Source organism: Pogona vitticeps, chromosome 3, assembly GCF_051106095.1.
Source record: "Pogona vitticeps strain Pit_001003342236 chromosome 3, PviZW2.1, whole genome shotgun sequence".
Taxonomy (NCBI): Eukaryota; Metazoa; Chordata; class Lepidosauria; order Squamata; family Agamidae; genus Pogona; species Pogona vitticeps.
Window position 1 is genome coordinate 251,454,278 of NC_135785.1, and position 21,345 is coordinate 251,475,622.

At 40.0% G+C, this 21,345-nt stretch overlaps 1 protein-coding gene across 1 annotated transcript in view; it reads left to right on the forward strand.

Annotated features, from left to right (window-relative positions):
- The window catches only part of SESN3 (sestrin 3), a 70,756-nt gene extending 50,013 nt beyond the window's left edge, over positions 1–20,743 (forward strand). The window contains exons 2-10 of the mRNA XM_020809355.3: positions 3,958–4,023; positions 4,640–4,837; positions 6,839–7,021; positions 7,755–7,991; positions 9,554–9,701; positions 12,892–13,004; positions 14,517–14,707; positions 15,790–15,934; positions 16,642–20,743. Of these exons, the coding sequence (XP_020665014.3) occupies positions 3,958–4,023; positions 4,640–4,837; positions 6,839–7,021; positions 7,755–7,991; positions 9,554–9,701; positions 12,892–13,004; positions 14,517–14,707; positions 15,790–15,934; positions 16,642–16,728 (1,368 nt within the window). The 3' untranslated portion in view covers positions 16,729–20,743. The remainder of the gene's footprint in view (positions 1–3,957; positions 4,024–4,639; positions 4,838–6,838; positions 7,022–7,754; positions 7,992–9,553; positions 9,702–12,891; positions 13,005–14,516; positions 14,708–15,789; positions 15,935–16,641) is intronic.
- The last annotated feature ends 602 nt before the right edge of the window (positions 20,744–21,345 follow it).

A 21,345-nucleotide genomic window follows, 5' to 3' on the forward strand; every position in this document is an offset into this window, starting at 1 on the left:
GGAAAATAAGCAGACTTGTTTGAGAGCAAAAGAGCAGACTCCTGAGGGTAGAGTTAGAACAGTGAAAACAATTGTTATAAAACACAATACAGTGGGGTCTTGACTTGAGAACTTAATCCGTATTGGAAGGCGGTTCTCAAGTCAAAAAGTCTGTAAGTCAAGTCTCCATTGACCTACAGTGCATTGAAAACTGATTAATCCCGTAACAGGCCGTTTTTGTTCCATTTTGGTTTTTTTCTGGTCTGTAAGTCAAATCTCAGTCTGCAAGTCAAACCTAAATTTTGCGACCAGAGAAATCTGTAACTCAAAAAGTCTGTAAGTCAAGCCATCTGTAAGTCAAGGGTCCACTGTACAGTAATAGAATAATGAAGTTGGAAAGGGCCTATAAGGCCGTCAAGTCCAGTCCCTTATTCAATGTAGAAATAAGAATCAAAGAATATCTGCCAGGTAGTTGTCCAAATTACTCTTGAATGTCTCCAGTGTTGGAGCATTCGTCACCTCACGAGATAATTGATTCCATTGCCGTTCTGCTCTTAACAGTAGAGACATTTTTCCTGATATTCAACCAAAATCTGGCTTCCTGTAACTTGAGCCCATTGTGGCATGTCCTGCACTCTAGAATGATTGAGAACAGATCCTGCCTCTCCTCTGAATGACAAGCCTTTCAAGTGTCTGAAAAGTGCTATCATATCTCCCCTCAGTCTTCTTTTCTGAAGGCTAAACGTGCCCAGTTCTTTCAGTCTTTCCTCACAGGACATAGTTTCCAACTCTCTGATCATCCTTGTTGCCCTTCTCTGAATTTGTTCCAATTTGTCAGCATCCTTCTTGAAGTGGGGTGTCCAGAACTAAATGAATACGAATATCCCCGTCTCAGCTGTACCCAATGTGGGTCCACCCCCCCATAACCAGCCCGTCCACTCACATGTCCGAGCACTTCCAGCATCCCACTCTTCCCGCCAATTACAGCAGTAGCTCCTCCATCTCCCTGCTCAGCAGGCCACTCAGCAGTTCTGCAGGGAGATTTGTCTTCTTGCCCCCTGTCTGTAGTGGCCAGCTGAGTAAGAGAGATGGAGGAACTACTGTTGCAATTGGCAGGAAGAGCAGGATGCTGGTTGCACCAGGATGTGTGAGTGGATGGGCTGGTTCCGGAGGTCAAACCTGCATTAGGTGCAGTTCGGATGGGGAAACAAATATAAATATCCCCATCTCAGTTGGCTCATATTCAGCTTGTTATCTACAACAATTTGAAGATCCTGCTCACTCATAGTATTGCTGAGCCAGGTATCCCCTATCTTGTAACTGTGTGTTTGTTTTTCCCCTAGGTGCAGTACTTTGCACTTATCCCTGTTGAATTTCATTCTGTTGTTTCCAGCCCAGTGCTCAAGGCTATCCAGATAATTTTCAGTTTTGTTTCTGTCTTCCAGCATATTAGCTATTCCATGCAATTTTGTGTCATCCACAGATTTGATTAGCATTCCCACACCCTCTGATCCAGGTTGTTAATAAAAATGTTGAAGAGCCCTGAGCCCTGGTGTACTCCCACCAGTTTGAGAAGGGGCCTTTAATCATCACCCTCTGAGCACAATTCTGTAGCTTTGTATCCAACTGACAATTGTTCTATCCAGCCCACACCTGGTTAGTTTACTGATCAGAATATCACAGGGCACTTTGTCAAAAGCTTTGCTGAAGTCCAGAGCTACGATGTCTACAGCACTCCCTCTGTCTTTCAAGGAGGTTAATCGATCAAAAAATGAGATCAGATTAGTCTGGCAGGATTTGTTCTTGACAAATCTGTCTTGGCTTCTTGCTAATACTGCATTGTTTTCAAAGTGATTGCACAGTGACTGCTTAATAATCTGTTCAAGAATTGATGTCAGGCTGACTGGTCTGTAGTTCCCGGGTTCCTCCTTTTTTGCAGCTAGGGACAACATTAGCCCTCCTCTAGTCGTCTCACATCTCACTCATTTCCCATGATTTCAAGGAAATAATGAAGAGTGGTTCTGAGAGCTCTTCAGCCAGTTCATTCAGTACTTTTGGATGCAGTTCATCCGGCCCTGGAGATTTGAACTTATTCAAGGTAGCAAGTTTTTTCTTGACTACTGTATTTGTTTATCAATCTCCAGCTGCAGTCCTGCCTTCTCCACTTGCTCTTCATATTTATCTGGAGGTTCATAATCTTGTCCTTTAGGAAAAGATGAGCTAAAATAGGAATTGAGCCCTTCTGCTTTCTTTTTTATCTGTTATAATTTTTCCATCTCCATTGAATAGGTGAGCCACTGTTTCTTTTCTTTGTCTTTTGCTACACACGTACATGAAGATTGCTTTTTTGCTGCTTTTAGTGTGTGTCTCTAGCTAACCTCAACTCATTCTCAGCTTTTGCCTTCCTAATGCAATTCCTTGCTACTTTTCTATACTCTTCCTTGTGGCCTGAACTCCTTTCATCTTCCTGTATGTGTCCTTTTTTTGTTTTCCAGTCCTCCATGAGTTTTTTGTGAAGCCACACCAGCCTTTTTTGCTGTCTCCCACCTTTTTTCTTTTTGGAATTGTTTGTAGTAGTGTATTTAGAATTTCCTGTTTTAGAAAATCCCACCCTTCTTGGACTCCTTTTCTTGTCAGGATCTCCTGCCATGGGACCTTACTTATCATTGTCCTGAGTTTGTTAAAATTGACTTTTTTGAAATCCAGCATATATATGTGCTACACCAGACCTGGACAAAGTGCGGCCCGAAGACCACATACAGCCCACGAGCCACTCCTGTCCAGCCCGTGGACAGTTTTGAACATCAAAACAATTAGCTTTTTGTCTAAAGTTGATCAGTTGCTTATCTCTAACTTGCCGCAAAAAACCTCTTTAGTATTTGTGAAGATTAACAAGTTTAAAATAAAAACAATCATAACATCACTGTTTCATTTTATGTTTAAGTAAAGTTGGTTCGGCCCCTGAACACAGTTCAGATTTTTCATGTGCCCCCCCATAGAAATAAATTGCCCACCCCTGTGCTACACTCTGCTTTGACTTCCTTTGCAATCAAGAATTCTAGTGGAACATGGTCACTCTTGCCCAGAGTTCCTCTTACTGCCACTTCCTCCAGCAAGACTTTTAAATATATATTTAAAAAGTTAGAGCTTGGAAATACTGCTTTTTTGGAATGACAACTCACAGGTAGCACAGCCAGTGACCATGCTGATGAGCATTTTGGGGTGGTTCCGGTAGTTGCCAGCCCAAACTCTGGAAATAGGCAGGAAAGAACACATATATGGAACTTTAGGGAATTGTGCTATAAATAGCCCCCTTCCAAAGCTGGTTTGCATATAAAAAGTGGCCTTTAAGGTCTTACTCACACATAATATGGGGTTCCAGCTATTAGGCATATGGTTTTTTTTCCTAATACTTCTGAGTTACAGAATTTCAGGTGTAAATAGCCTTGGAGCAGGGTTTTACTTTTTTAAAAATGGAGATGTATAAATAAAGTGCCTTCTTGTTGGGTATCATTGCGTTGACAAAGCTTGCTTTAAATATGGGGTGAGCAACTTGTTCGGAGAGCAGAACCCATTTCCATCATTTTGTGAATTCAGAAACTAGCTGTCCTGCCTTCTGTGGGTATCTTTGATCTCTGCTGTCTTGAAATGCCATCCACTTTGGCTAGTATTCAATTCCTTTGGTATGGGAACAAGATTACAAATGTTGGCACCCTGTTGTAGGTTTGGGGGCCATGGTCAGAATAGAAAAAAGACATTTGTTATAATGAAGAAAAATGATTGCTTGGAGGGGATATTGCATAGGTTGCCAGTAATCTACTCTTTCCGTAGATGAATCATGGAATGAGTTTTGGGGGAAATGGTCTTGGGTTTGACAAATACTTTGAAGAACGACTTCAGTCAGTATTTTGGCATTCTCAAATCTTAGTTATTCTTGATGTAGACACATGATAATTCTTCTATCTCTTCCTCTTGCAGGAAAAGAAAATCAGAGTTTCTCTGCCTTTAACAAGAGGACCAAGTGCCTTTATACCAGAAAAGGAAGTATGTTCTTTTTAAAACTGTCAGCTGAATTATTTCTACATTTTTGTATTTGTTTGGAAGATTTTTGATTGTGCTGTGTGGATAACAAAGTATCATAAGAAGTAGATTGTCCCAACTAAATTTGGCTCAGTCAAGATATAGCACAGAACATTCTGGGCTTTATAAGAAGAAATGGAGACAGTGGAGTCTAAAAATGCTACACAGGTGCTGTTGAGCAATGATTTGAGAATTGAGAAAAGCCCATACCTGTACCACAGGAGTTGTTTGGCAACAGCAGAAGCATGTGTTCCATACTTGTCAATAATATGAGAACGGAAGGAAGAAAGCACGGCCTTCTTCATAGTGGCTCATCTGTTTTTAGATGATCTTTCTGCAGAGGACTCTCAGGCCATCTTATTTCTGAGTTATAGATAAACTGATGTATTCTTTTATGCATTTAAAAATAGTCTTCAACGTGAATTCAAAGCGAATAATTGATATATTTTTCTGAAAACATTTTAAACTTTTTAAAAAATTGGCCATATCTCCTTGATTATCTCATGGAAAGCTGATTAATACAATGTAATGCCAAATAACTAAATAGCCTCTTTAGTTTGCTTCCTTTTGTTTTCTGAAGGTTATGCAAGCCAACAGTTTGAATGAACGAATGCACTTGCTTGTGGAAGAATATTCTACATCTGGTCGCCTAGATAACATCACCCAGGTCATGAGTTTACATACCCAGTACCTGGAGTCCTTCCTCCGCAGCCAGTTTTATATGTTGCGTATGGATGGACCTCTTCCTTTGCCCTACCGGCATTATATAGCAATCATGGTGAGTGCTGGAGAACCCTACCCTTGATCATTTTATTCCCAAACACAATTGTACTTGTTTTCATTATAGTGTTGTTGTAAATTAAACCAAGCTTCATTTGCATCGCTTCTGATTGAAACCAGAAGTGCCAGATGGATATTTTAGGAGTTGACATTGAGGAGTTGAGGGGGAGAGATGCACACTACAGCCTATTTAAAAGGTGAGTCATCCCTACAAGAGGCTTCCAGGAAGACAGTTCACTTATTCCCCCGCCCTGGGAAAACCTTTATTTGTGGGGAGGTAGAGAAGTCTGATGAGGCCACAAAAATAGTGTTGGTGGTTGCATGTGATCAAGATGACACTTTGCCTACCAGTAGCCTGCAGTATTAGTTTTAGACCAGGTGAGCGAAGTTTGGTCCGAGGCTGCTTGCAGCTCCCAGAGGTCAAAATGTAGCTCACAGTCCCACAGTTCCCATTAAAAAATGGAGCCGTAGGGGCCATTTTGCCATGTTTTCCACCAGCCCCACCCTTTTTTAATTAACAGAAATGTCATTACATGGTATAAAGGAACATTTTCACTTTAAAAATAAGAACAATAATACTGGGGATAGGGGCTGCAGGGTGAATAGGGTCTTCCAAGTTCCAAGGAAAAGTAAGGTGTATGGGTGTGGTACCAAGCATTAATGTAGGATTTAACAAGTACCAGAAGTCAGAGTTGACTTGACAGTTTGTAATTATTATTAACAAGGGCTAGCAAAGAGAGGGAGGGAAAGAGAGTGAATGAGTTTGCTTTCTGTGTAAAGAATGCTGTGTTGGAGCAGAACACCAGATCCAATGGCCAAAATCATGTTGCTTAGCATAGGCTAAATCATAACTTTCGATCCATTGTTCACCAGTAAACAAAGCATCTCTGCTGTGATTTTTTATGGCACATGCATATACACCAAGCCAGCTAGTGTGCACACTTTGGAGAATCACAGCGGTGACACTTTGTTTACCTGGGAGAATGGACTAAAACATACAATTTGGCTTACACTAAGCAACAAAATTTTAACAGATGATTTCATTTCTGTCTTGCATTTTTCAGTCCTACTCGTTTTATTCTGTTTTTGACTTGTGATGCTTACTATGGAAGCCATTTTGTGAGTGGGCAACCCCTGTGGTGGCCATTTTGTGATGATGCTTTCAACAGTTTTTTGAAAGTTTTAAATGAGCCTCAAAGGATTGGGAATCTTTCTTTTCTTTGCAAAATACAGTGATAGATTTAATTATAGTTAGCCTTGTGGATAGCTTTAAATATAGGAATTGTACAAGTTCATGGAAGACAGGGCTATCAGTGGCTATTTATGCTACCTGTACAATACTCCAATATCAGAGGAATTATGCATCTATATAAAGATTCCAGAAGCTGCTGTGTGCACTACTGCACGTCTTATAGACACCCCACAATTATCTGGTTGGCTATTCTGACCTTTGGTCGTATCCAATACAATTATTCTTATGTTCCATTATTAGTGTGCCACTGGCACTCTCAATGTGCCCAGTAGTCCTATAAAATAAGTCAGTATTGTCACTATCATAACTGCAGAATGGTTGAATGATAGTGGTTTACCTTACACCGTTGTGCATTTAGAACAGAGACAAGATTTGAACTAGCAATTTCTGAGCTCAGAATGCTGTGACTTCATCTCTGTGCTAATATTGACTGTTTGTGCAGAATGCTTATAAATGTTCAGAAAACATATGGCCATAACCATTTAAAAGTTGACTATTCGTATATGTTGCATATGCTTTTTAAAATATCAGTCTCACATCTGCCTTTCCATCAAAGGAATTAATAGAAATATCTAGCAGAATTTTTGTTTTTGCTTTTTATTGCTTGGTTTTCCACCATGCTGATGGTATATTTTTCTCTCTGATGCTTATGTTGCATGCTAACCTTCAGCTTCCCCTTAGCAAGAAGAACAGACAGCTTCAGACTAGCCACCTGCAACTCATCTGCATCTGTTTTTCCAACTCTAGGCTGCTGCCAGACACCAGTGTTCCTACCTAATAAACATGCATGTGGATGAGTTCCTGAAGACTGGAGGGATACCAGAGTGGCTGAATGGCTTGGAATACATTCCACAAAGGCTGAAAAATCTAAATGAAATCAACAAGCTTCTTGCACATCGACCCTGGCTAGTTTCAAAAGAACACATTCAGGTATTCATTAAAATCAGCAGTGGTTGATGAAATGTATATCTTTCCAAGTCCGGGTGGACCAAGTGTTTCCTGTAGTCCCCATGCAGCTCCGAGCACCACACTTCTATGCCAAAACATTTTTTTAGAAAAAAAATATCAAAAATGCCCCTTATGTTTCCTTAGGTTGGGGAAATTTCACTAAGTGTTGGGTCCCCTGGCACCTTTTAATTGTGGTGGGGGGAGGGTGTTCAAAAGCAAAAATGACTTTCAGTCACTTCCAATTTGGGGAAATAATAACCAGCAAAGGGCAAAAATGAAGTTGTTGTTCATGCTTATCCCCCAGAATATATGGGGTGGGGTCTTGTTTGGTAGAGAAAATATTATATGTGGAGGAAGGTTCTTAGGAAGTGATCAAGCTCCAGAAGTTAAGCCTCCAAACCTTTGAGAGTTGCCCACCACTGACCTTAAAAAAAAAAAATTAAAAATTTGCTAAGTGCTACATTATTCTAAGTCCCTTTTTAAATTTGGCTCTATAGCAGGAGTCAGAAAGCTGCTAGTACCTAAACAATGCTTGCCTGACCTGATTGGTCTTGTTAATTCTTTCACATTTCTGTTTCCCAGCATGCCCTGTCAAAACGGAGGTTCTAAAGAAATGGTGTAGCTCTCGTCTTTGTTCTGGAATCTTCTGTGTCCTTTATTTGTCTGCATTTCACAGAGTACACGTGTGGTTTTCTTTTTCTTGTTTTTGTTTCAGAAACTTGTCAAGACAGGAGAAAATAATTGGTCTCTTCCTGAACTGGTGCATGCTGTGGTCCTTTTGGCGCACTACCACGCCTTGGCAAGTTTTGTCTTTGGCAGTGGCATCAATCCAGAGAGAGATCACGATACCTCAAATGGCTACAGGCTCATATCAGTTAACAACTTCTGTGTCTGCGATCTTGCCAACGATAACAACATCGAAAATGCGTCCCTTACAAGCAACAACTTCGGGGTTAGTATTACCAGTTTTTTGTTTCCATTTTGCTCATCCTATTAACTTTATGTTGGCGAGAGTAGGAAGGGGTTCACATATGACCCTTTCTTGAGGTTCACACATCAATCTTCTCCACTGTTTGTCAGTGCTGGGAAACTAAGAGATGGAGCGTGAATCCCAGCAGAGTTAAGATCAGAGTTGGTTGGAGTACTGGAATAAATCCAAGAGGAGGTTAATAAAAAAGCAAGCTGGTTGCAAGACAGGATCTGTTCTGGGAGGGGAAGCCGTGCCAGAGTGCAGAGGCAAGCAGATGGATTGGAAAACTGACTGAAAGAGACTGAAACAGAACTAGTTGGGAAGGAAACAGTTCACCTCTGACACGTTAACGCAATCCCCTGATGCTGGTTTCTTGTGGTTACTTCTTACCTATAAATTAAAACTGAATTGTAAACTGAGAATTAAAATAGGGTTGCAGTCCTAAGTATGCTTGCTTGAAAGTTTGCTACATTGAAATCGACAGCACTTGGCCTCAGAGAAAATGCACTTGTGGGTCTGGGAGCACTGGTATGAAATACACTACTATTATGTCTTCTCTGGAAATTTCACATGGGACAAATCACCTCCCACCTCACCCTGAAACTACATGTTCCTCCTTCTGTATCCTTCTATATTTATGCCACGTGTGAAACTGGTAAGCAGTTGAACAGATGGACATTTAAATTTGTGGTTTTGCAGTTCGCCATAACTGCAAAACCAGATAAGTTGTACAAAACAGTAAAAATTTCAATGTTGTGCATAATGAAGTTTGCAGTTACACTGACAATAAGAATCAGGTTTTGTGTACTTAAAATTCACTTTTTAAAATCCTGGCTAAATGACACATTGCAAAGCCCACTGTTGTTTTCGCCACAAAGCAAGTTGTTTTTTTATTTAAGCGGCCTTGCTTCTTTAACATGCTTGTGAAATCAAGTCTTTAGGAATCACTCCAGGCAGTGTGAACACCCCTGTCGTATTAAATGCTTCCTTTGTGGGCAGCTGTAGGTTTCTCAAGTAAAGTAACTTCTGTTGCTGTGTCACTTAAATTTTATTTTTAAAAAAGAGAGAGAAAGAAATGCTTGCATTCTGAAAGATGCCTAAAAACCAAAAGAAATACTGCACAACATTGAAAACAAAAGGGAAAGAGAAAGGTTGCAATCATTGGTGATGTGCCGGGGTCAGCAACAGTGGAAACCTCATGATCTGTCAACATGCTGGTTAATGAAACTGTTTGAAATCTCAAATGTAGTTTCCTGAAGCAGTTTTAAGCCCCTACTTCATAGTGGAATAATAATTTCCAAAGTGAATGCGCACAGGGCTACAAAAACAACATGACAGAAAATCAGTTTAAAATAGCTTGGAGCTGATTCTAATCCAGTGTAACTGTGTCCTTAGATGGGTAACAGAACCTGCATAAAAACTTGGTAGGTGGCAAAGAAGATGATCCTGAAGAGGATGGGCAAGAGCACAAAATGTTGCAGCCTTTAGAAGCTTTTTTGCTATTCTAGCTTGCGTCACCTCTCCTGACTTGTGATCTCTTACAGATACCAGATTCTTTGAGTGAGCTGGAGGCCCTGATGGATAGAATGAAGAGGCTGCAGGAGGAGAAGGATGAAGAGGAGGCCTCCCAAGAGGAAATGGATACTCGTTTTGAAAACGAGAAGACAGAGAGCCTCCTAGTTGTCACTGAAGGTACTGCTCCCTCCATGTTTTGTTTCCACTCCTGTCATTGCATTCAGTTCCCAGATAAAGAGCAAATGTTGAATTAAGTGACAGGAGGCAGGAAATAAAACAATACAGTAGTTCCATGTGCTGAAGAGCGATCCTATTCATTCAGAGCAGTCTACTCAAGAGTAGAATTATACAGGTTTGAGGGCATGAATGCATGCTATTTTTTGTTGCCAGTTTAATAGCAGAGAATTTGGAACAACTAAAAGGGAGCACCTCATTTTTCAAATCTTGGTATCTGTGGGCACATTGATGGATTGACATATGTTCCAAATGAGTTGACAGCTGTCATAGATGTGGCCCCAGGGTATTTTCTAAGTTGGATAATTTGACCTTGCATCAGCTTTAAATGTGACATTCTTAGAGCACTTTTTCTGCAGAGTTCTGCACCATTTGAATGCCATCTCTTCATGTGTGTCAGGGTTCAAACCAGGGTAGGGATTATGCAAAAAATTAAGGAGTTGGACTTTAGTTATTGCAGGAGAAACCTAGCTGCCTGTTTCTAGACATGGTCTAGAGCAGTGGTTCTTAACGTGGGTGATAATGCCCCCCAGGGGGCGATTTCATTTTTCAGGGGGGCAGTAGAACGAAAATGGGTGGCGTGGGGGCGCTGGAGCAGAAGGGGGGTGGTGGGGGGGCGCTGGAGCAAGCCAAACCTGTGAAGATGGCTGCAGCCTTTTTACAATGTGCATGAATATATATTTTCCTCCAATCTTAATTTAGTTTCAGAGTTTTCATCTTGAAATTTTTAGTTCCTGCCTTTTATGCCCTTTTTATATTTCTTTTTGAGTCTTAAAATTCGCTTGCAACTAAATCATTAAATGTTACTTTTGGGGGGCATTTCATTTTCTTGGAATTGAATTTTGTTTTCAGGGGTCATTGGATTTAAGTGTCTTAAATAAATAAATAAATAAAATATCATCACCACAGGGAGGGGGGGCGATGATAACTTCCTTAATGGCTCAAGGGGGCGTTTCTTTCAAAAAGGTTAAGAACCACTGGTCTAGAGGGGCGGGGTAAAAATCAAATAAATAAATAAAATAAATGAACACATTGAATCAACTGCAGATCTGTGCTAGAGCTAATCCAGATACACATATGATGCTTGAAAACTGATTTTTTTTTTAAAAAAACTGATATTACTAAACTTCAAGGTGTCTGGTAGCTAAGATAGTTAAGAAGCTAAACTGAACAGTTGGAAAATAGTCCATGTCCTTTTGATAGTCCTTGTGTATTAATTTAGATGATTTTTAAGCAATGTTCCAGACTAAACAATTTTAATGACTCTTTGCAAAGGAACAGTTTGCGAGTTTAAGTTTTAAAGACAACCAAGGCAGGAAGAAACTCTTTCACCTCTTAGCACTGGCGTCTAAGAGTCCAGTCCTATAATTTTAAAAAATGCTGGCACAAAGCTTCATCTACATTGGTCCAAAAGAGATTGCAAGAACGAGGCAGAAACCGACAGGCAAGTCCAGGCTCAACAGCTTGGATTTTTTTAAACTGTAGCAAGGACTTATTAGGATGGTTGCCAAGCAGGTTTCTTCCCATGCAGTTATTGTTTAGATTGGCTAATGAGCACGAATGAAAATAATGAAGACATCTGTGTGATTCTTGGATGGACTGGGCTTTTTTTAATGATGCTAATACTAGGCATAGAGAATATTCCCTACTCAACTTAATCAGGGTACCTGGAAGAGAGCCAGGACTGACTGTCAAGGTTACCCAGAGATGACTTTATAGCAGTCAGTTCCCTGGAAGGATGGTTAATGTGCCAAAGCCATATAATCATTTGGGCAGAAAAGATACAAGAGGATGGGAGGAGCTTTAAAGACAGAACAATTGGCCTGCCTTAATGTTAGTATAGCTTGGCATTCTTTCATCTTTGGTGCTTAATTATTTGGCTTTTAGCTCTCAGTCCTCTTACTGAACTCTTCAGCCTTGCCCAAGTGGCTCTAATTTACGAAGTCTGCCAGAGTTTTCTTTTTGGCCCATCCCATCCTCCCTAATGATATGGAGACATGGTGATTGTAGCCCAGCTCATTCCCTGCTGATCAAGCATGACTGCCAGTCTTGCTCAAGCTTTGATATCTGCATGGGAGGCTTCCTACTTTAAATGCGGGATTGTCCCCTGAGGAGAAGCCCCTGTCCTTTGCAGGAACTCTTCTGCTGTTCACTGAAGATTGGTTCAGAATCTTCTCCATCCAAGGCATCCTGTTTTCTCTTAAGGTGCTTTTTTGTGATAATACTATTGAACCTAATGCTTAGGTGATGCATGACCATAGCATGTAGCTTGTACGTGCTGCATCATGTGGAGATCATACCTGCACACAGCACTTCCTCTACCACCCTTTACAGTGATTGTGATCTCTCTGCGTGAATGCATAGCTGATCTCTCCATTTCAGTTCATTTCATTTATCGTCTCCTCTCCCCTCATTTCCCTCTCTCTTTTATAGCAGTAGACATACCATATTTGTATAGGTGTGATGTACTTGAGTGTCATACTAGCTTTAAGCTTCTGTGTACATATGTGCAAAAGAGCCCAGTACTTCCAATAGACTAATGCATAGATTTTCTGTAGAACAAGCAGCGTGTGAACTGGCCCAAACATCCCATTTTATCTCACACAATCTGTGTGCTCGCTATGCCCATGTTTTGTGGTTTCCTGCTTCATTTTGATTTTTGTTCATTTTAAAACCAGTTCTAAATTTGTGACTCATATACATGTTTTGAACTTTGATTATTTTGACCCTCTCCTGATCTGCTTCTTTGTGTTACCCTGGTCAGTACTGTGTATGTGTGTCTAAACACATACTTGGTGATAACATATCTTCACCTGCCTCTTTGCCTCCGACTAAACTTTAAAAAGTTAAATTAACACAGGCCAACTACCTCCCTATATATAGAAGTGAGACAATGTCAGAATAAAGAAAATGGAAAACTGTTCTTATTTATTTATTTATTTATTTATTTATTTATTTATTTATTTATTTATTTATTTATTTATTTATTTATTTATTTATTTAATACCCCGCCTATCTGGTCATTGTGACCACTCTAGGCGGCTAGAGTGTGGCGCCTACACGGATCACTAGGGAGAATTTTTGGGGAGAAATTGAAAATGGTATTCATGCCTTCCCTAATTTGCTTTCTCAGCCTTTGATGATGAAATAGCTTCCATAGCCGACATTTCTCGATATGTTGAAGACACAAGTTTTGGATACAAGGACTTTGCTAGGCGAGGTGACCTACCAACATTCCGAGCCCAGGTAATTTTACATGTGGGATGTGCATTTGTCTCTGTTGGAAAAGCAAATTCAAAATGTACAGTGGTGCCTCGCTTAACGATTGCTTCATTAAACGACGAAACTGCTATACGATGACTGTTTTAATAGGCAAAATCTGCTTTGCGACGATCGGTTCCCTGCTTCAGGAACCGATTCTTCGCATTACAATGATTTTAAAACAGCTGATCGGCGGCTTCAGAATGGCCGCCCGCTGTATAAAATGGCTCCCCACTGTGTTTTTGGACAGATTCCTCACATTACAGGCACCGAAAATGGCCACCCATATGGAGGATCTTCGCTGGACGGTGAGTTTTCAGCCCATTGGAATGCATTGAACGGGTTTTCAATGTATTTCAATGGATTTTTTTATTTTCGCTTAACGAGGATTTCGCTCTACAGCGATTTTGCTGGAACGGATTATCCTCGTTAAGCGAGGCACCACTGTATATAGGGGGACCTGTGCTAGTCTTCTGCCTTCTTCTTTTCTACAGAAATGTAGAATAACAGAAATTTCAATGGGATTTCTTATGAGTAGGCAGCAGGATTTTTTACCAAAGAAAAGTTTACCATCCCCTCTTCCTCATTATTGAGCAGTGATAGGATGTGCTCTGCCCACAATATCACCTTACCAATGTTCAAACATGTCTGGCTTCGGTGATCATTATATTCATTCTTCTTAAAAAGATATCTCCAAACTCTGGGTTAGGGGGATGGGATCTTAAACAAAATGGGATAAGATGAAGGCCTTCTATAGGAGGATGAAACAGCCCAAATATAATGGGACCTTTGAATGGATGTGCGGTTCACAGAGCAATTGTAGAGAACCTCTTTCAGCCCAAAAAGCAAAATCAATTTCAGAGAAATTCTTGGGGACCTCATTCCATGATTGGGTGGAACCAAGGGACCAGATAGTAGGATCAAAAATACCAGCATGTTAACATTTGTTACTGCCAACAACTGAACCTGAGGACAGGCATTTCAGCCATTCAGAAGGAGACAAAAGCAGTACAAATATAGGAAACCACCAAATAATTGTGTCATGGCAAAAGGGGTGTGGCAATTCAGAGAATTGGTTTGGAAGCACAGGAAGATGAGCTCCAGCCTCTGTGTCCGAGCATCTCCATCTCTGGGAAGGAGTTTGTGCTACCGCACTATGCTACAGCTTCTCCTAGGCTCATTTAGACATACACTCTTTTAGCTTGCTTTCTAAAATGGTGAAGAGTCCAGGAAAGATTGTTCCGTTTGCTGATCTTGCACTTTTAAGGTAGCTCTATGAGTGACGAGGAGAAAAGAGTCTTTTTAGGGTAGTATAAATAAGCATATTTATTCATTCCAGTTACACCTTGCTTGTTATCCTGATAGCTCAGAGCAGGTCTCGTGGCTCCCACTTTATAGTGAAGACCTGCTTAGCTATAGCAGTAGAATTGCACTATATGCCTGCATAACTGTTCTCAGCTCAAATGTCTATATATTTCGGTCTTTTTGCCTGTACAGGATTACACCTGGGAAAATCATGGATTCTCCCTTGTGAACAGGCTTTATTCTGACATTGGCCATCTGCTAGATGAGAAATTCCGAATGGTCTATAACCTCACATACAACACTATGGCCACCCATGAAGATGTTGATACAACCATGTTAAGAAGAGCTTTATTTAATTATGTCCACTGTATGTTTGGAATCAGGTATGTAGCAGATAATTTTGGTTATTATGTTTGGACTAGGGGTTGGCAAAGCGCAGTCTTCCAGGAGTTGTTAGGTTGACGTTTCCATAGTCTTAGCCCAGCACAGCAACAGCAGTCACAATCCAGCAACTTCTAGAGTGCCACGCTTTGGCCACTTCCAGTCTAGAGGCATCCTGAATGTATGTTATGTATAATGAATGGACCTTTGCAATTTCAGCAAAATGTTTTGAATAGCAGTTGGATTTTGAAAGTTTACACATTTTTCAAGATGCCACTGAGCAAGAAAATGTGTGATTGATCCGACTAAAGAAATTCTGGGAAAGAACAGAAGTAAAAACAAATCAGATGTGTTGGTATATTTACACATCTTTATTTCAGCTGAACAGCTGGTGTTTAACAAAATAGAGTAAAGTTTAAAGGACCAGCAACACTTTGGTCCAGTTGGGGCCAAACTGTGCAGGAGCTACAATCTTGTTCCTTAGTATAGTAAGTTGCAACTCAAGTAGGCCCACTGAATCAGTGGACCTTATGGAGGAGCTGACTCACCAAATCACCGCTGATTCAATAGGGATTTGGTGACTTGATATGCTTAGCAACAGAATTTCAGCCAATATGTTCAAAAAGGTTTTGTATTTGATCTGCATGATATTTTATAATGCTGATCGTTTTCAGTACTCTATCAGGAGATGGAGAATAGCATTTTCCTCCCCTCTTGTGGCTGCGATGAAAATTGCTCCTCCAGAGCTGTGTGATTTGGGAGGAATTGCCTATTAATTTAAATGACAAATATACATAATCCAACTAGCTCTTTCCTCAGAGGTACATTTCATCTCCATTAGAGGAGAACAAGGTTAAATTCTGTCTTGTATTGTGTGACTTGGACCCTGAGAACTACATAAAAGTAGATTATTTTCAAATAAGCTTAATTTATGTTTTGACCATAGAGCAACTGTATAGCAGTATTTTGAAAGTCAGACATAGTCCAGTCCACAGTTTCTAAAACCCTGTTCAATGTAAAATTTCCGTTTAAAGTCACATGTGCACAAAAAAGAGAGAGATTCAAATGACTTGATTTTGCTTAGGTATGATGACTATGATTATGGAGAAGTTAATCAGTTACTTGAACGGAACCTGAAGGTTTACATTAAGACAGTGACCTGCTACCCAGAGAGAACTACCAAGCGCATGTATGATGGCTACTGGCGTCAGTTCAAGCACTCGGAGAAGGTGAGTGTCTCACCAGACATATTAGCACAAATCTCTCCATGTGTGCACAAACAAGGAAAATGGCACTGGCATGGAATATACCCATAAACAGAGTAAAAGCTTGTATTACAATAATTATCTGCACTGGTACGAAGAGAAAGACATCAGTGTGCCTGCCTGTCAGCATTGAGGCCCAGAGGGTAAGCAACAAATAACCTGTCACTAGAAAAGGAAATTCCTTAAGTGCTCTTTGTGAGCACTTATCAAAGTAGAAGCTTTTCCCACCTCCTATAATTTGCAAATTACTAACTCACTTAGTTTTGTAATTGATCTTCCATGATGTAAGCCTGTTGTTTTTAAGTCTGATTTCTCAGATATGAAGAATCATTTGGAGATTTAATATGATTTCTGTTCTTATGACAGGTGATCTGTTACATATAGTTTGTCCTTCTAAAAGCTGCATCATTGTGGGGAATTTTTATTTGGTTTCAGATGATAGGTAGTTAGTCTGGTTGTAGCTTTGTGAATGTTTGCACACATGCAGATCACCACTTCATGCTACGCTTAGCATGTGAACACGCACTTGTGAAGGAGTCACTTTAAGGCTCACACTCTCAGCTCAAAAAAGATTAAAAATTTAGGAAACTAAATTTAGGAAACTATGAGGAGCTCAACAGAGCTGCAATGTCTACATGTTTCTTACATTATTAAAAACATCTTTTGAACAGGTTCACGTGAATCTTCTTCTTATGGAGGCCCGCATGCAAGCCGAGCTCCTCTATGCCCTCCGTGCCATCACACATCACTTGACCTGAAGCGTGGTGGTGAAGGTGTGAATAAAGCTTCCAAACAAGATGCACAGTAAAGAAGCTGCCTGTGGTGTAGCATCTGGTTATTGGATTCTCAAGTGTCAAAAGCTGAAGCTGCATTTCTGGCAGCTGATAACGTGCAATGATCTATATCTTTTTTTCCTTGAAGCTTAACTTTACTAATATAGCAAATATAACACTGAGGAACACTGCTTAGGTTGTTTGCAGTTGATGTATTTGTTGCAAACCCTAAGTTGATTTGTTATTGTTGATTCTTTGCTATTTCTTCTCGCACTCAAAAGAACACTTCACGGTGTCTTTTTTGGTTCTGTTTTCACCCACCCTACGCTCTGTCATATGAATAGAGTCCAGTGAAGGGTTTTATCTTTTCCTTCCTTCCTCTCCTTTCAGTTTTTTTCTAGCCTATTCTAACACAGTTTTCATAAATCTAGAATACGCTGTGTTTTAAGATGAACTCCTCAACTTGCTCATTCTTACATTATTCCTAGAAATATAGTATTTCAGCAGTAGTCTGAAGGTCATGTGGAACTTGATGCAACTGTTGTCTGCCTTTAAAAATGTGAAAGGAACTGCTACCAATTTTGCAGCATGCTACTGAGATACAGCATTCATATACTTGGTTTCCTGAATGAAGAGGTGTTTACCATATCCATTTCAATTGTACATATCAGTTCAGGGATTGTATTCTCCTCTTTTGTCTGAGATCACTCTCTCTCTTGCAGCCCCTAATAATGCTTGAAGGGTACTTAAACCACCAAACCAGTTCATTTGGAATGTTTGAATTTTTAAAGATTTTATGATTATTATTATTAGTTTAAATCCAAGTTTATTCTTTAACTGGTTTGTAGACCTGGCAATCATGGAGAATGTGCAGACTGATCAAATGAGAAACAATTGACTTGAGCACTTTGATTTTACAACAATAAAGAGTTGCCTTGTACTGTCTCAATACACTGGCCCTCTTATCCCAGGGCTAGGTCTTAAGCAGAGGTTGCCCTTGGCTTAGCTGCCTGAAGTAGTTTAACTGGAGAGATGGAAGCTATTGAACCCAGAACCTTGTGCATGTCAAGCATGTCCTCTCTTGCTGAGCTATAGATCACTGATATCTTTATTGCTATGATGCTGCCTTCCACTGGGTCTGATGGTTTTTCTGTCTAGCCCTTTACTATCTCTTCTGGCTGGCAAATGGGTTTTTGGGGGGATACATATATTTCCAAACTGGAGGTGGCAGGGATTGAACCGAGGACCTTCTATGTAGAAAGAATGTGCTTTACCACTGGGCTATGGCCTTTTCTCCTTCTACTACTATCTTACATTTTCTTTTGCCCTTTTTGCAATTCAAGGCTAGTGATTTTGGTGTTGAGCTTAAAAATATAGAAATTTTATTCCCATCATGTTTCCCTGAATTGTTTGTCAGAAACACTTCAAAAGTGTTCTTGAGCTATGAATCATGTTTCCCTGTGTGGATATACATGAACAAACGAAGTGCAATACTGAGCAGAAAGGCAGGCTCCCCCCTCCCCGAAAAATTAATGTTGAAATGTCGTGTTCAAAATGGCCAAGAAGGAACAGGGTTCCTTTTCCGAACTTTTTAGTGTCTGTGGCTTGCTTGCTTTGAACAGTCAGCTATTATCATGCCAAAGCATCCCATAAGTGAAACAAGTGCAAAACATGATTCCCCAAGCATGCCTGAACATCTTTGGTTCTTTCCAGTGGAGAAACCCAATCCAGGCACTATGAAACTCAACTGCAAACGTGCAGCAGTAGCATTTGGATCATGTCCATTGGTAGCTAACAGAGTTGCAAAAGGAAAGGTGGGCTGCCAACAAGAGGTCTCATCTCTGTATTGCTTGGCTTCGCTGATTTTTGTTTTAGAGCACAATATGTCAGTATTTTACAGCTTTACATCGTGTTGTCTTCAACAAAGTGATTTAACAAAGTGCCTGAAGAGAAGCTTAAATACATATCCACTTGGGTGTGATACTGACTTTTACATGACATCACGAAATGTTACTCACAGTTAACCCCCAAAATCTCATTGAAATCCAGTCTAAAGCCCAGTTTGCCTTGAATGCCATCTCCTTATGACCCAGTATAGTCTCCAAAATCTGTAATTGCTCTAGGCTTTTTTGCAGTGGGGTAATGTATGAATCCTTCCCCCCCCCCATGACTCAAGTTATTAACTTTTTCTAGATTAGTATAGATGTTTGGTTTTATTTTAATTTTTATTCTCCCTTCCCCCCCAGCTTTGTTTTATACATATTGGAAGTGTTTTATTCTAAGAACCAGTAGAAGGCAATGTAGAACAACATTTTATTTGGGAGGCAAACCATGGTTTGTTTTATAAGAATGATTTTGAAAGTCTTTCTATCTTAAAGAAGCATGGATTAGAATGGAGGAGTTAGTTCCTTGGTAGTTTTACTTAATTCTTCTCTCTCTTCCCTGTCTAATAATTGCTGTGATATCATAAGGCACCCTGTCCTGCTCCCCAGCTGTTGAGAAGATTGTTCACTATTTTATACAGACTTCCTTTCTGTACGGGGAATTTTAAGCTCTTTTTTTGTGAAAACCTTTCAAATTGATGTTTCTGCTGAAGATTTGTAATGTTTCCATAAATTGCACCGTTGGGGCGTCTCCTAAAGAAATCTGCAAGTTACGTTTTGGAGAAAGAGTGGGGAGAATTATCTAGTGTTACAGTCTTCCCAGAAACTGGTTAAACTGGTTGTATTTTATAGTATAAATATGCTATAAGAAATACATTATGATACTGATGGTACAGTGATCAGTACATTATTGTTGGAGAACTTGAATAGTAGTTAATTGTTCTGTTTCTATGATTTGTGGGGAAGGTAGAAGAGATTAAAGCACAACTGAAAATGCCATCTAGCCAAAGCTCAGAGTTTTGAAGCACAGCACTGGATTTGCAAACTCATTTAGCCATTTCCATGTGCAGCACAGGGCGCTTTTTTGTTCAAAGGCAGAAATTGTGCAGACCCTTCTTTGCTAATGTCAGTTCTTTTGCAGAAGCTGGGCGTACCTTCCTTTGGTAGCATAGGATTATCAGCCACCTGTGTCTAAAACTGCACTGATTTTAGTGGGATACCTAAGTAGTCCTAGAGGGATCCATTAGGACTTTTAGCCCTGAGTGGATTATGGCTTCAGTTGGACCTGATATGGGGGTGGGGTGGGGGAATAAAAAGAGAAACAGAGATCAATGAAGAAATAACTCCCATCAAATATCTGCAGAGTTGCCATGGAGAGGAATGTTTTTTGCTAGAGAAAAGACATTGGATTGGGGAAGGGGTGCTTGATTCCCTGCACTGATCTCCCTTATTCTTCTCATCTCCACTCAATTCCAGACAATTGTTTGTACATCATGGAGAAAAGCAGCTGGAATGGAATGGATGCATGGGGAAGCAGCAGGTGGGGAAAGGATTAAATACCCTGGCCCCACTAGTCTACAGATTTTATATCTGTCTTGATACTTAGGAATAGGTAGAGATGCAAGCTGGTTGTGTATGTAACTGTTAAGAGCTTTAATGTTTTCTTCAGTAGGAGCGTGTTGTTGTTTTTAATAGAGATGCTGGTGTTCTAATTGTGGAAGCATTAGTGCCTTGTAGTCATTTCTTTTTGTATAATCTCAACAGAAGTATCATTGAAGTGAGAGGCAATTAGTTTTTCAGTTTATATGACTACATTTTTTCTCTTTTGTGAAATAAAGTGAAGATTTTATATCAGACCTACATATGGCATTCAAAGTTGGGACCTGTAGTTTGAGACTAGAATTGCAGTTTTCCTTCAAAATAGAATGGCAAGCTTGACTCTTGCAGAATGTTTCCAAGGTGATTGATCCGAAGTATGCATTTATGTTGTCATGATCTGGTGCATAGCTTTACATACTCAGATATGATGGGGTTGTGTGTGTGTGTGTGTTTACATGGTAACATTCAGATTAGAAATTCAAATAATATATTTGTTTGCTTTTGTTTAACATACCCCAGAAACTAACAAGTGTGCCAAATTTTACATGTGCAAAAGTGTTTGGAATTTCTTTTTAAGAAGAAAAAGAGCATGTGTGAATGTGAATGTATAATTTGACTTCATGCATTGATGGTGGTCAAAATACAGTATATATCAATCAGATATAGCCCCCCCACACACACCTTTTTTAAAAAAATCCTTTATTGTGGATTTATATTAGGTGACCACAGTTAGTGACTTTGTGGCCAAAATCTGTCCCAGTTGTTAGCCAGGAACCTGAAGAGGTAGAGATGTGTAGATGGGCACAGTAGTAGCAGCGAGACCTGGAATAGGTTACACCCTGCCACTCACCTACCCCAATATCCATGAAATAATGCGATGAGATAGAAAGCTCCAGATTCAGAAGGGATTTAGTTGGGACTCTGACTACCCCATTCATTTGTTTGCATTCTGCTTTCCCGTTAACGATGTCCAAGATGGCTCACAACATGCCAAGTATCAGTCAGTATAACAATTCACCACTATATATTAAAGCAAAGCATGCGGTTTATATACAACCCCATAGCACTTGAAACACTCTCTGGGTAGTTTGGAATTTAAATGTTCAGGCTACACATTGCT